The 16,422-nt window shown below is 41.5% G+C and overlaps 1 protein-coding gene across 3 annotated transcripts in view; it reads left to right on the top strand.

The window, feature by feature from the left end:
- ARHGEF10 (Rho guanine nucleotide exchange factor 10) overlaps positions 1-16,422 on the top strand; it is a 183,655-nt gene that overhangs the window by 148,834 nt on the left and 18,399 nt on the right. For all 3 annotated transcript variants that reach the window (XM_074991190.1, XM_074991189.1, XM_074991191.1), the window contains one exon: positions 9,027-9,201. In XM_074991190.1, coding sequence (XP_074847291.1) covers positions 9,027-9,201 — 175 coding nt within the window. The remainder of the gene's footprint in view (positions 1-9,026; positions 9,202-16,422) is intronic.

Raw genomic sequence — 16,422 nt, 5'->3', positions numbered from 1 at the left:
GGCATCCATGGCTGCTAATGGCAAATATCTCCAATGGACTGGGGGGCAGAGAGTTACTTCAGAGTATTCTTTCCCAGATGTCTGGCTGGGTGATCTTGCCCATATGCTCAGAGTCTACAAAAAACTTTATTTTGGGTCAGGAAGGAATCTTCCCTCAGGTCAGATTGGCAAAGACCATTGTGGGGGTTTTCACCTTCCTCAGTAACATGGGGCATGGGTCACTGGCTGGTTTCAGTTAGAGTAACTGTACTTCCTCTGAGATTCGAAGGTTTTAAAGTCTGTATCTGTTGTTGCTAATTTGAACTGATCACTGAGGACTTCACTAACTCGGCCAGAGGTTAAGGGTCTATGTCAGGAATCGGTGAGTGAGGCTCTTTTATGGCCTGCAACATAGAGGAGGTCAGGGTAGATGATCATAATGGTCCTTTCTGGCCTTAAAGTCATGAAGTTTATGAACCCCCTTTGATACATACAGTGGTGGCTAGCCCAAGCCACAGCCTTTCTTTCCTCAGCCACCAATGAAATCTTTGTGTCTGAGGGTGGTAGACTAGTTAATGCAGCAAATATACTTTGTGGGGTTGAGTGAGGGAGGGGGTACTGGGAGCTTCCATCACAAGTTGACTGGCCAATAATGCAAACTTTTATCTGCCAAAAAGTCCTTGGATAGAGTGTCATCTTTTTCACATCCTGAGAGCTGTGAGAGAAAGGAGGGAGTCAGACAACACGTTCCTCCATATGTTTCTTCCCTTTGCCCTAGTATGTTTTCCTTTTTGCAGGTTTATATCCCCCACACTCTGGGACTCAGCTGTATGCTGCCTTAATAGGCTCAGTAACATTCCTCTCAGAGGACTGCTTGGGCCAAATTCTTACGGTTCCCGTGTAGCCACACTGACACCAGTGATTTCAGAGGAGTTGCATTGTGTGTGTGACCTGGAGGAGAATTCCCTCTAGAATGTTAACTTAGGCTAGCTGTGAGACTGCAGGTATCCCTCTGCCAAAGTGCTGTTCCTCTTCACAGGTACAGTAGCTAGTGCAGGAGCATTGTCTGGAGAGGAAAGGAGTGCTCAGGCTTCATTTATAGTCAGAACAGGGAAAGGAATACCGGAGCATGAATCCCAGTGAATAACGCTGAGATCTGAGGAAACCAGATTTCCTGTGTTTCACGACAGATGGAATTGTGAGGGTCTAAGTGGTTATTCAGGATTACTCTGCCAAAGAGATTTATACCTTGTGCATGTTCCAGATCTTCTGCCACTTGACTGCGAGATGGCTTGGTGGCCTACAGGTATGGGGCTTAAATCTTAACAGAGCTAAGCTTGTCCTTTTCCTGGCTGGGAAGGTACTTTATGTTCCATGAATTCTACAGCAAGGAATTCTTTCAAAGAGAATCTCTGGCAAGGGCCACAGTCTCCTTGCTTGTGTGATTTATTGTTAATTTTTTTTCCCCATTGATCATGTTTCTCCTCACTATTGTCTGTTTGGTATACTTGGTAGTAAACTTCACTGTCAAGGTCTGCCGGGGATGATAGTAAGCTTTCTGCTTCCTTCTTCCTATGGCCGTGTTTGCTGGGTGACTTGTTTGATCAGAGTGAACTTGTCAATTTTTGGCTTTCTTTTAGCATGTTTACTTGTGTTTGTTTTTTGTGTGCATGGCCCCATGTGGCTAGGGAAGGTGATCTGGTGGGAAATTGAGATGAAGTCCCTGTTAGCAGGTAACTTTCCCCTTGCCCGCTGTTTTCCCTCCCATCAACATATAGTTAGCATTCTGGACTCTGTTTGCCTGCAGATCTCCCACCAAAAGGTAACAGCATTTCAGTAGTTCTGTTGTATCTAGACCTTGATCCTTTGGTGGTCCCTCTGCAGGCAGATTCATGCAGTATTGGGGTCTCACTTGTAAAATATCTCACTATGTTACAGACTGAAAGTCACCTTGTACATGGAAAACAACCGTTTTTTTCAAGATTCGACTAATTATAGGCAAGCTACTTTAGTTACAAAGATTTAAGTGGAATAATCTGAAATGTGTTACACAAACAGAATTTTTCTGTGTTTATGTTACCCAAATATTGTATTTTTTTTAATGTAGCAAAAGTCAGTCACTTTATTTCTTGAACAAAGACCCATTATGTAGAGCTCGCTATGCTTGAGAAGCCGTGGTTCAGTTCTTGGCACAGCTATGTAGGCCTAGAATCACAGCTGAGTTTGTACTGTGCAACCTCTGAAAAGAAGGAATTCCAGTCTGCTGTACACTGTCAGAACAATAGTGAGCCATGTCAGGCTCCACTGTTGGAGCGACTGACACCCAAAATGTGTTTTGCAGCCCTGTTGTTGCTATAGAGTTGGAACAAGAGTGCCTCAGAGGGACGGGGGACTGGGCTTTGAATGGAAGGCAGAGAGGGAATACGGTTATGAAAACTCAAGAAAGGGAAATGTAAAGTGCTAAATTGAGACATTGTGATTGTTTTTATAGAAATTGAGGGCAGGTTTGATTTTGTTGCTCAATAGCTGCCCTGTTTGTTCTATGAACTGAATTCTTTAAAGATAAAATTGAACTACTGTGTTTCACGTGGGTAATGGAATCAGTGCAGATGCCAACAGTTAGTTTCAGTGCAAAGTTTTGTGCACTGACAAAAAGCTCCGGGGGTCTGGTGCATTCCTGCTCTTATTCTATATTAGAGGACAATTTGGTTGAGAAGAATGCATTTTGTGCACTCCCTATGCAGCTGAGAATGTGGCAATTGATTTTTTTCCTGGATATCTCCAGTAATTGTACAAACAGAAGCACATACTGAGTGGTAGTTTAATGAATTAGCTGGTAAATACAGATGTGTTAGAGACTCCTGTGTGAATTGTTTGTAGTTGTTCTAGTAGAATCATCTTTCTGCTCATGGTCAGAGCAGAACACTGCGGAAATGTTCATTTTTAAATTTTGTATCCTTAGTTTAATTACCTGCCTAATCTATACACAGAAGTCTAGCAATGAGTCAGTGGGCTTTAGATCAGTCCCTAAAAGGATTTAGCAGCACACATTTGAACATAATAATAATAATAATAATAATAATAATAATAATTTTGTGTGATATTTATAAAGCCAAAACACATTATTGTTATTAAATTTTTACATGTACAAGGGATAGATCAGAAAATTCACTCATAGGAAGGATAAGGAGCTTTTCTGGGGGCTCTGCCTACAGTGTGACAAATGAATGTCTCCAATTCTTGCTCTTTTAGATACATTACACATTTGTGGGTTTTTTAAAAATTGTGTATCTTTAAGAAAACTGAGATGAGGTAAGAGAGGCTGTTTAAGGAATGGGAAAATGTGCAGTGTCATGCATCATCAAGTGTCCAGTTTTTCAATGCTACTCGAATCAAAATGTCACTGTACAATACTAGATATAAATATTATGCATATTTATAAATAAATAAATGCATATAGCGGAGTTGCTCTCCTTATCTTCTAGGGTGTGGTCACTAGTAAGGCCAACAGGTAATACAGTTTGACTCACCAGAACTGAGAATGTGTGCATAAATTAATAGCCAAAGAGACATCTTCTATATTCATTTACTGCAAACTGCACACTTGAGGAATATTACAGTTCCTTTTAAAAACTTCCCCCACAAAACCCACTAACCATCGAACATGAAAATAGGAACATTAAGAGAAGATAGATTATATTTTGCTTTGTTATACTGATGTGAATACAGAGTAATTCTGTTGACATAATGGAGTTACAGTTATTAGGTGTGTTCTTCAGTAATGTGACTGCACCTGAAAAGTAGGATGACCCACTGGTTAGACTCTATTAGAGGAGTTGGAAGACCCAGTTAAAATTCCCTGTGGCTTATCTGTGGTTCACGTTCCCATTTTCTAATGGGTATGATAAAATCTTCCTAGCTCACAGGGGTGGCAATGAGAATATTTTAAATGCAAAGTCCCCAGATGCTCTGGTGACGGACCCTATAAAAGTAAGTAAGGCCAGGTGTGCACTAGGGGAAAAAGGTGATTTAAGATAGGCAAATCCAGCTACAAGAATTACATAGCGGGAGTCAACATGCCTTAAATGGATACTTGCTGCCAGCCCCTCAGCATGAGGTCAACAGGAGAAACTCTTCCATTGACTTCCCCTACTCCTCATGATTGTGAGAATTACTGGGGTTGACAATGGCACCCTAGTCATTCAATTTAGAGTGGCCCCACTAAGTGCGCTAAATCAAACCCTGGAAGATCAACCACTAGCGCATCCCATCTTCTGGTAAGTACAGGAAAAAATTTAGCCTGGTGTGAATTGCGTTTGAGAAAGGTGTGGATTAGCTGCTGACACTGAATGACTGGAATGTAATACAATCTAGTTAAGAACTGTAAACAGGGAGCATTTATTTTTAAAATGAACGAATAAAACCGAGGCTATGCCTACACTATGAGATAATATTAATTTTAAGGCATTTAGCCCAATTTTACCAAGTTCCTGTCTTCACTGTAAATTTCCTTAGCTCGATTTATGGTGCATTAAAATTGACATAATATCAATATCAAAATATTGTCCTAACCTGACGGGTGTAGCATTTAGTTCGAATTTAGAATTCCCGCATGAAGGGTAGTGAGGAAGCGCCATGTCTTTCAATCGAATTCATTAGCCTTCAGAGATGTCCTGTATATGGCCCAGAATGCCCCATAGTTCTCTGCTCTGGCCTCTTCCATCTCCACTGCTCTCAGGTGTGGAGGAATTAGGCAACAGGAAGACCATTTCAGTTTGGCACCTGGAAGCCTGTGGCTGCAGGGTCATGAGAGGCTGAAAAATCTTTCTTTCTCTGCTATTAGCATAGCTGTGGGATCTGTGGTTCTGTGTCTACCTCTGCTAGCTCCCTTTTTTTTTCTGCTCTGTCTGGTGCTAGCTGCTGCCCCCCTTCACCACCTGGCAGCCATTTACATTTTGTCCTGCCCCCACACATCCCCTTCCTCCCCTCCCCGAGAGCCACCACACAGTCTGGAACTTTCCCGTGCCCAGATGCATCACGTGGCTTGACTCTGAACCAATAAAAGGACATGCTGTGCAAGGTGCCAGGCAGCTTATGTGCAGTGAGGATCCTGTATCCAGCTGGAGGAAGTCTCACTTGGCAGCTAGGATATTCAGGGACTGGTTGCTATTTGATGGTCTTTTATCTAGCCGGGGGGAAGTATCCCTCAGTGGTCACAATTTTCAGGGGCTGGCAACAGTTGGGAATCTTTTAGCTGCCTGGAGGAAGTCTCCCTTGGTGGACATAATTTTCGGGGCTGGCTATAGTTGAGGGTCTTTTATCTGGCCGGGGGACATCTCCCTCAGCGGATACGATTTTTGGACATTTGGTTAATGCAACAGGGAAATCAGGGAAATGACATATGGGAAGATGTCATCAGATACCCACAGCCACTTGCGAGGCAGTTTTTGCCCATGCGGCACCAGTGAAAATAGCCAGAATGCTACAGGGCTCAGGGAACTGTGGGATAGGTTCCCACAATACACTGCTGCCACAGTTGATTTTGGTGACTTGTGTGTGGCAGCATGTAGTCAATTTTGTGGGGAACCTGTGGGAATGTGAGGATGCTCAAAATTGAATTGATAAAACCCAGCGTTAATAAATCAATTTTAATAAAATCGATTTTAGCTCATAGTGTAGACACAACCTGGGAGTGTGAGACATAGACCATTATTTACTCTTAAACCTTTAAGGCTGATTACATGGAGCGGAGGTAATTGTCATTTATAAGAACATAAGAACATAAGAATGGCCATACTGGGTCAGACCAAAGGTCCATCCAGCCCAGCATCCCATCTGCCGACGGTGGCCAATGCCAAGTGCCCCAGAGAAGGAGAACAGAAGACAATGATCAAGTGATTTATCTCCTGCCATCCATCTCCTGCCCTTGTTCTGATGGCTAGGGCACCATACTTTATCCCTGGCTAATAGCCATTTATGGACCTAACCTGCAAAAATTTATCAAGCTCTTTTTTAAACCCTAATAGAGTCCTGGCCTTCACAGCCTCCTCGGGCAAGGAGTTCCACAGGTTGACTGTGCGCTGTGTGAAGAAACATTTCCTTTTATTAGTTTTGAACCTACTACCCATCAATTTCATTTGGTGTCCCCTAGTTCTTGTATTATGGGAAAAGGTAAATAATTTTTCTATATTCACTTTCTCCACACCATTCATGATTTTATATACCTCTGTCATATCGCCCCTCAATCGCCTCTTTTCCAAACTGAAAAGTCCCAGTCTCTCTAGCCCATCAGCTCATGGGAATAAGGGGACTTCGAAGCAGGCGGGGTCCTTTCGAAAAGGAGCCCTGTTGGGACGAGCCGCGCGGCAGCGAGCCGCGCGGCAGCAAGCCGCATCAATTTCGAAGCGCCGCGGCTGCCCGCATGCTAATGAAGCGCTGAATATACATTTCAGCACTTCATTAGTAAACTTCGAAATGGCCATTTGAGTGGCCATTTCGAAGTTTGGGGCTCGTGTAGGCGTAGCCAGATAGGGTCCTGCCTCATAATGGAAACCTTGCTGAAGCAAGCAGAGTGTTCTTGTAATTGGCAATCATAGTTACTCATTTCAGGAGTAATCACTACAGGAGTCCGGATTAAGTGCCCATGCACAATTTGAACAGTAATTACATTCTTCTCGTAAACAAATTATCTCAGTTGAAGCAGCTCTCCTGCATTCTGATCGGTTTAAGGGTAACACAGGCTTTCTGCATACTCCCATGAACAAGCTGGACATGGTGCAGGGCCTTGCCTGGAAAGAAAGCTGAGAACACTCTCTACTCTGGCAAGAGGCCCTCATCATCTTAAAGCACCAGGCTCTTAAATTACCATCATGTATACAGCTAACAAACAGCTTATTCAAAAAGAAAGTCTCATTGGTCTTTCCTATTAAATTATGTAATTGAGCAAATAATGATTTCTTTACAACCTTAAATAACTTACCTTTTAAAGATCAGTTTAGGCCTAATCTCATCATCAATTTTACTCAGGAGAAAATAGTATTCAATAAAGACCATAAAAATCCTTGATTTTATTTATAACATTTTATCTCTGTTAGATAAAAATAAAATGGAGTAATTGAGTTTCCCGCTGAACCCTCCCTGTGCTAATGTTTGTAAATCAAGGATCGTTTTAGCCTTTAGGATTTTAATCTTCTTTCAGCTTCTCCATATAGGGTATCTTCTAAAGCAGGGGAGATCCAGATACATTTTCTGCGTGATAAAAAGATTGGCAATGTTAAATTTGATCCTTGTGGACTTTCTCAGTGACAACAAAAGCTACAGCAACGAAGGGTCCTGTGGCACCTTATAGACTAACAGAAAAGTTTTGAGCATGAGCTTTCGTGAGCACAGACTCACTTATCTGATGAAGTGAGTCTGTGCTCACAAAAGCTCATGCTCAAAACTTTTCTGTTAGTCTATAACGTGCCACAGGACCCTTCGTTGCTGTTACAGATCCAGACTAACACGGCTACCCCTCCGATACGTAACAAAAGCTACATAGACGTATGTATATTTTGTGTCATATTTTTATGTTTAGGTACTTTATAGCCAACAATCTTAGGTTAGTATGCTATTCCCTGCTATGTATATGTAGGGCCATGAAAGACTGAGGCAATATGTCCAGTATTAGTTTTTAGGTACATCATGATAATATTCAAGACTCAAAATTGTTCTTTCACAAGAAAGTTTAATTGGCTTTTCAAAGAGAAGTTTAAAATAGGAGAGCTTATTCATAGGGACTGTTCTTTAATTAAGTTTTTGTATAGCAGCTTGTGCAGGGGGCCTTAGTTCACGACTAGGGCTCCAGGGCACCTTGGTAATACAAATAAAAATAACAACGGGTTGAACCTCTCTAACCTGGAACTCTTTTGTCGAGAAACATCCATAATCCAACATAATTTTAGTTAGCTGGTGACCACTTATCATGGATGTGGCCAAATTTTCTGTGGTCCCATAAAGTTTGTTTCTTACCAGCAGTCCTGGCTTTCAGTGTTCTGTGCTGTTATTTAGCTGTAATCAACCCCTAAGTGTCTTCTAAGAGCCTAGTAAGCAATAGTAGTGTTGGTAATGTGCTAGACAATATTGGCATCCTGTGGTCCGGCAGATTCTCTTGTCTGGCACCGGTCAGGTCCTGAGGGTACCAGATGAGAGATGTTCAACCTTTATTAATAATTACAATAATATTGGTTGGATCATTAAAGAAAGGTGCTCATTAGGGTCACCATTTGACAGATTAGTGAAGATATTTGAGAGAGATTGAGATGAATGCATTAACAAGCATGTGTGTGGAGATGCTTGGACTCTTTAAAATGACTGGGAGTCTTGTCCCTTTCATGAGGCAAAATGGTGGGCGGGCACAGAAATCCAGTCCCCAGGGGATTCAGGGCAACTGAAGCTCCTAGCAGAAAGTAAAATGCCACATTAAAAATGCCCCAGGAGAAGTGATCGTGACTGTTTGTCTCATTACAGTGAAGGTCTGGTCTGCCTTCCAGGAAAGTGTTTTTCTGTGCATTTCACTCAAACACAGGGAATGTTTATGCTAAGGAGTCTTACAAAATATCCTAGTGGAGGGAGTTCTGCTGCAGATTTAACTAGCACAATGGCAAAAATAAGTCCAGTTTCAGGAGTCATTTCTGTTCTTTAGTTCCCATGGGAGCTATGATACAGAAACAAAGAATTTCTGTTAAGTTACAAGTGTTTTCATTGAAATTCTAAAGTCCCAGGATGTAATCAGATGTGGGGCTATAAAGCTTTTGTGGCCAGATGCTGAGGTTTCCTCATTAATAGTTATGCGGTTTTTCCCCCCAAAACAAGTGGCAATCAAAACTAACACAATGTATGCGTTGGGGTCAGGTTTTGCTCCTGCGAGAGCAAAGGATCACGCAACCTGGCACTCTCCATCAAGAATAAAGGCACGTTTCCTATTCTGAGATGTTCATAAGCACAAATAACTGCTCAGTTATTGGTGCATATGTTATAAATCCTTTGTCGTCTTTGCCTTTTTATAGCACCATTTTGAAGCTCATCAAGAAGAAGGAATGGTGATCTCGCATATGGCTGTTGCAGGAGTGGGAATCTGGATTGCTTTCACATCTGGATCTACACTCCGTCTGTTCCACACTGAGACACTGAAACACCTCCAGGACATTAACATTGCCACTCCTGTTCACAATATGTTGTCAGGTAACTACATTCTACTGTCACATTTTTTTGTTTTGGCTGAGTCACTCTGCTGTTACTCTGCTATTGTGTCTCATAGAGGTGGGCCTGAACTAGACCCCTAGTTTCAAACTTTTAACTGTGTTTTGATGTCATCTGTGCTGCTTGACTCTTTTGAATAGCAGAGTAGTCTGTCATATCATGGGACTGTATTTGTGTTAACTCTCATACTATCTGTTAAGAAACTAAAGAGAAGGAGTCATGCATTTCAGTTCACTGTCTGCTCTTCTGAGCAGGGTATACAATGAATTCCCTCCATAGCTACTATCTCCATTACAAAACATAGAGACAATAACAAATCAAAAACAGTAGGCCAGTTGCGGGATCCCATTTTGTCCTGTTTTGTAGCAGTACAATAATAAATTAACACAGTTTGTTGGGAGATCAAATCTAGGTTTTGTAAAGGGAAATCATGCCTCACCAGTCTATTAGAATTCTTTGAGTGGAACAACAAACATACAGGCAAGGGGAATCTTGTGGCTCGAATATACTTTTAGAAAGGCTTTGACAATGTCCCTCACCAAAGACTCTTAAGCAAAGTAAACAATCATAGAATAAGCGAGAAGTTTCTCTCATAGATTAGTGACTGATTGAAAGATGGGTAACAAAGGGTCAGAATGAAAGCTTTCAGATGGAGCAAAGTAAATAAGGGTGCCTCCCCAGGGGACGATATTGGAACCAGTGCTGTTCAAATAGTCAAAAAATTATCTGGGAAGGAGTGAGAATAAACAGTGAGGTGGTCAAATTTGCAAATGAGACAAATGTACTTAAGATTGTTGAGTCTGAAGAAGACAGCAACGACTTACAAAAGAGTGTGACTGGGTAACAAAATGGCAGATGAAATTCAATGTTGATAAATGCAGTATAATGCACCCTGGAAAACACAAAGTCAAATGAACATAAAAATGATGGGGTCTAAATAAGCTGTTGCCGCTCAAGAAAGAAACCTTGTTGTCAAGGTGGAAAGTTCTCTGAAAAGATCTACTCAATAGTCAGCAATCAAAAAAGCTAGCAGAATGCTAACAATCATTAGGAAAGGGCTAGATAATTAAGACAAAAAATATCATAATGCCTTTGTATAAACCTATGGTACACTCATACTTTGAAAACTGCATTCAGTTGTGATTGCCTCATCTCAGAAAAGATATGTTAGAATCCCAGATGTGTGAAGAATTTGTATAATGAAGGTGCCAAGGGCCAGTGAAACAAACTGTAAACCCTGTATGTGATGGAAACTACTTCAAAGTTCCACATCCCCAGCGCACTGAGTTCCAGCACCTATTATTAGAATTGGAGAAGGTACAGAGAAATACAGCAAACATGATTAGAGGTTTGGAATGGCTGCCATATGGGGAGATATTAAAAAGATGGAGACTTTTGAGCTCAGAAAAGAGACGGCTAAGTGAGGATATGATAGAGATCTATAAAATCATGACTGGTTTTCACAAAGTGAATTTAGAAGTATTATTTGCTCCTCCACATAGCTTAACTAGCAGGGGTCACACAGTGAAATTAATAAGCAATAGGTTTAAAACAGAGAAAGGAGGTAGTTCTTCACACAATGCACTGTCAACCTGTGGAACACAATGAAGATCAAAACTATAATAGGATTCACAAACGAATTAGATAAATTCATGGAAGATACTTCCATCAGTGGCTATCAGCCAAGATGGTCAGGGATGCAATCCTGTGCTTTGAGTTACCCTCACCTTTGATTGCCAGAAGCTAGGAGTGGCTGATGGGATGGTTTACTTGATGATTGCCTGTTTTCCAAAGCATCTATCACTGACCACTGTCAGAAGACAGGATGTTGAACGCAATGGATCATGTCCGCTGTGACGTTCTTATATTTTTAATAAAGACAGCATATTTGAAATGAAAGATACGCTTGCTCAGCAGAGTGTATCATTCATCTGTGGAATTCACTACCAAGCTTGCATTTGAGGCCTTAATCTGACAAACACTTGTTTACTTTTGAATAGTAACAGAGAGGAAGCCGTGCTAGTCTATACACTATCAAAGCAAAAAGCAGTCAAGTAGCACTTTAAAGACTAGCAAAATAGTTTATTAGGTGAGCTTTCGTGGGACAGAAGTGGGTCTGTCCCATGAAAGCTCACCTAATAAACTATTTTGCTAGTCTTTACAGTGCTACTTGACTGCTTTTTGTTTTGTTTACTTTTAAGCATGTGAATACTATTATGGTACTCACATGCTTAAAGTTAAGCATATGATTATCTTTTCTGGGTCAGGGCCCTAATAAACTTAGTAAAAGACATTAACTACCTACATGAATAAAAGTTATACTTCCAGTAGGATAAAGTTACAAGAGCTGTTCACCTACAGGCTTCAAGGCATAAGCTGGTCACAGGTTGCTCTCAGGAGGAATTGTTGCGCTCTCACTTTGACCTTCCTGCAGTGGTATAGTGCTAAATAAGTAGGTGAAATACAAAATAAGAAGGTTTTTTTTTCTTCCTGTGAAGCATCTGGCTGTGGCCACTGTGATAGGAGGATATCAGGCTAGGGACTTTTGATCTTTTCCAGTATGTCCAGTGGACAGCTAGTGATTCCCCTGACATAAGGAAATCCCAGGATGGCATAAAGCAATTGGCTGCCAGTTGTCTGGCTCAGAGATTGTTACAAATTCATAGGTTAAAACAGCCCCAAGACTACTCAAATATATACCACCGGCCTTCATTTGCCTCGGGAACTGGGGAACCACAAAGGTGAGTTGCTTACAGACTTCCTTGACCCAACCCACAGGTTTTTTGTGCTGAATTTGAGTGCGCCTGAGAATCAGGATTAATTTTCTTGTGAGAATTGAGTAGTGGATAGCACAGCAAGTGGTACTGTTACATAAGTCACTGTATATTCAGTCGTCTCCTCCAGGAGGATATAATTAAAATCAGTGCTGAAATAGTCCACCTGATAAATCTTCAAAATAGAATAGCTTTGCCCACACTTCAAAAGAGTACATGTTAAAGTGTATGTATACACATGCACAAGTTACATGCAGGAACTCTTAATTTGTGTGTGCAATGACACTGTATCTAGGCCTCGAGTGACTAAAAGCAAAAATGCATTTTGCATACATCTCTTTCTGAATTTGGGCAATTAATTAGAGATTACTTGTCCTAATATGTCTTGGTTATAACTTGATTGTGTGCCCACTGCACACCATAGCTGCGTCTACACGTGCACGCTACTTCGAAGTAGCGGCACCAACTTCGAAATAGCGCCTGTCGCGTCTACACGCGTCGGGCGCTATTTCGAAGTTAACTTCGACGTTAGGCGGCGAGACGTCGAAGTCGCTAACCTCATGAGGAGATAGGAATAGCGCCCTACTTCGACGTTCAACGTCGAAGTAGGGACCGTGTAGACGATCCGTGTCCCGCAACGTCGAAATTGCTGGGTCCTCCATGGCGGCCATCAGCTGGGGGGTTGAGAGATGCTCTCTCTCCAGCCCCTGCGGGGCTCTATGGTCACCATGGGCAGCAGCCCTTAGCCCAGGGCTTCTGGCTGCTTCTGCGGCAGCTGGGGATCTATGCTGCAGGCACAGGGTCTGCAACCAGTTGTCAGCTCTGTGTATCTTGTGTTGTTTAGTGCAACTGTGTCTGGGAGGGGCCCTTTAAGGGAGCGGCTGGCTGTTGAGTCTGCCCTGTGACCCTGTCTGCAGCTGTGCCTGGCATCCCTATTTCGATGTGTGCTACTTTGACGTGTAGACGTTCCCTCGCTGCGCCTATTTCGATGTTGGGCTGAGCAACGTCGAAGTTGAACATCGACGTTGCTGGCCCTGGAGGACGTGTAGACGTTATTCATCGAAATAGACTATTTCGATGTCGCAACATCGAAATAAGCTATTTCGATGTTGGCTGCACGTGTAGACGTAGCCCATGAATTGCAAAAGTAGCACTGCACACAGAACATCTACTCTTTATTTGAAAAGTTGCGAGAATTATCGCTAATCCTTAATCTTAATTTCACTAAAGGTAGCTGTTCTCTTGCTTTACAGTGGCATCTGGACAATTAGTCTTATTTTGAAAATAATTATTTGTAACAAAAAATATTGTTTTTCCTTGTAACAATTAAAATGTCAACCCAGTTTATTTTTTATATGCACATGTAATTGTTTTAATACAGAAGATAAAAGATTGAAGACCTTACTGCAATGGGGAGGGATGTACACTTCAGAAAGACAGTGAGAGCCTGGGGAATGCTGGCAAGGGAAGAGCAGTGGGAAAGAGGGAGACACTTAGAATGGATTATTCAGGAAAAGTTGCACATGAACTTACTCTGAGGGGCGGGGGAAGAATTTCAGAGCTGGCTATGATGCAGGTTCCCTGGGTAAGGGAAGCTTCCATAGGGAGACAGACCTCTTCTCAATTTTTCACATTTCATTAAACGTTTGAAACAATTATTGGCACAAGTAGAATATCAAAATTTAGCCCTCAGTCTGGCTGCATGCCTCTTTGTGGTGGGATTTTAGGCTCATGCCTGTTACTGATTTATTTATAGCTTGTCTCCTTGTGAGAGTTCTCCCAGTCCAAAGTATTAGTATAAAAAGATAGGGTTTCATTTTTCTCTCCAAATCTCCTTATTTATACGTAAGTGTGATGTTCACATCACTTGCACCCATGTGCAACTTAGCCTAGCAGTGGAGGGGGCAGCGTGGGGGATTGGGTTGGTGTGCTGCTTTGATTTGAACAATGATCATTTTGGCACTGAAAAAGTGTTTTTTTTTTCCCCTAAACCAGAATCATATATATAATTTTAGATTTTTAAAAAAAAAAAAATTCCTTATCTATTTACCATCTCACCCTACCTACTATACATTGCATTAGCTTCAAAATGCATCTCTACTATAAATTGTGTCATTAATATCTTCATTTTTACTATGCCCAGTTGAGTCTATGCTAAATTGTGTGCAGTTCCCACACTGAAGAGCTGTTACTCAATTTGCTTCTTGCTCTGAGTTTAAATGCGCCACTACATTTCACGCGTCTTAGTTGAGCAAATGAATGAAAATCAGCATAAAGAAAAGATTAACACTAAGTTAATATTTCCTACAGTGGTGCACAAAAGTGTTGCATTCCTTGTTGAAAGTGAGTGTAGTGAGCTTGTTCTCTGTGAGAGAATGAGAAAAGTCGTCTTCAAAATATTTTGTTTCAGCTGTCATTGCCATGGTAATAAAAGAAGCAGATTTAATTGATGTAATTGACCGACATTTTTCCTGTGAAAGAGTTTTATATCCTCTGGCGTAATTCTCAGAACTTTAGCATGTTTTTTTCTCCCCTTACAAAAATCTCTCTTGTGAGCCAGGCGGTTTTTTAAAGAGTCGAAGTTGTGCAGGAAAAATGCTACAATGACATCCATTTGAAACACAAAATGCATTCTAGTTATTCAGTAGCCGTTCTTAGATCTACGTTCATGGTCCCACAACACTGTAGCCAAGAAGCTTAAAAGAGAGGGAGAGAGGTGGTTTGCATACTAAATTTGCTCAGAACCTTTTGCAATTAAAAACAAAAGCAGCTGAAGACCACGTCAGACTCTGTGTAATATACTGGGGGTTAAAAAGAAGTGGAGTGAAATGACTGTATATTTAGAAAACTTGTATTTCACTGTGTTGTTGAGAGAAATGGTTACGGGTGTGTTGGCATTTGATTCATGCCATCCATCCAGGTCTCAGATATGTGCTGCAAGGGAATGTTTGCATTTTAAATGGAACAACCCAATTAATTGTATGCTGTTAGATGGAGGCTCATTAATATGCAAAAAGAAGACTAAGTAAAAGCTCAGGATTTATTTAGCTTGGGCATGAGAAGAACAGGGGAAGAAGTTAGTCTAAAAATCCTCCTAATGTGTCTGTGGAGGAGAATGCTTGCTAGAGGAAGAATAGACTCAATGTCATGACAAGTCTATCAAGAATCTGAACTCCTTGGATTAGATTCTCAGTGCATGAAAGGGGCTGTAAAACCAGTTTAACTGACTCCCTGGAGATTTGCTGTGATTCTGTTCCTCTTTACATCAGTAGATCCCTGGTACTTAATGGAATTACATTTAGTGTAGAACCAGTGTGAGTGACAGGAAGATTATAATCCTTTTGTCTGTCTCCTACTGCTCCAGGAGAGAAAGGTCACTGAATTATATACCTCTGCTGAAGTAACACAACACCAAGTGATTTAGCATTAGGTTTTCACAACTTTATTGCCATATGAACATGGCCTTGAATGTCACCACCTGCCATCGCTGCCACAAAGAATTCTCCTGTTCTACCTTGGAAAAGGTAACATTGTAGTCTAATGTAGAGTGCAGGGTAAGATGAGTGATACATGGAGGAAATGGCAGGGAAAAGGATCCTAATAACTGCAAGCCAGCAGACTTTAATAATAATAATTATAATAATAATAATAATAATAATAGAAGCATACATAGCCCAAAACAAACATAGAACAATAGTAGTCTTGTGGTTTTCTCTATCTGATCCATTGTCAGGGAGGTTTCTGATCCTTTTTGGTTGGTCAGGTGGTGCCAAGGGAGAGGAGAGCTTTTGTAAAAGGCAGTTTACTCCGATGTTCTTGAAAGCTTCTGAATACTGCCACTTGGCACAAAGAAAACCAGGAACTGGCCAACTGAGAATTCCTCTGGCATGGGAGAGTTGTCAGCTCGTGTGGAAGCAGCACCCTCACACCTCAGTTCTGGAGGGGAAGTGGCCTGAGCATGCTCCTCTGTTCTCAGTGGGTGCACTGTCATTTAAGCAGGTAGCTCCTTGGTTACTCTGATTTACATGGTGGATTAGTGCAACACAGGCTGCGTCTACACTATGAGATAAAATCGATTTTAAGTCAGTTAGCCTGATTTTTCCCAGTGCCTGTTCTCACTGTAAATTCCATTATCTGAATTTATGGACCACTAAAATTGACATATCAAAATCCTAAAATTCTAGTAACCGGACAAGAGTAGCGTTCAATTCAATTTTAAAATTCTGAATGAAGGGTAGTGAGGATGCGGCATTAAACCAAATTCATTAGCCTCCACGCATGTCCCATATGTGCCCCCATCTCCACTGCTCTCAGTTGCGGAGGAATTAGGCAACAGGAAAACGTTTACAATTTGATACCTGCAAGCCCATGGCTGTAGGGTCATGAGAGGCTGAAAATCTTTCTTTTTCTCTGCTAGGAGCACAGCTGT

This window comes from Carettochelys insculpta, chromosome 3 (assembly GCF_033958435.1).
Source record: "Carettochelys insculpta isolate YL-2023 chromosome 3, ASM3395843v1, whole genome shotgun sequence".
Lineage (NCBI taxonomy): Eukaryota > Metazoa > Chordata > Testudines > Carettochelyidae > Carettochelys > Carettochelys insculpta.
The sequence above is the reverse complement of the archived record's forward strand: the minus strand, read 5'-3'. Positions and strand labels throughout refer to the sequence as shown.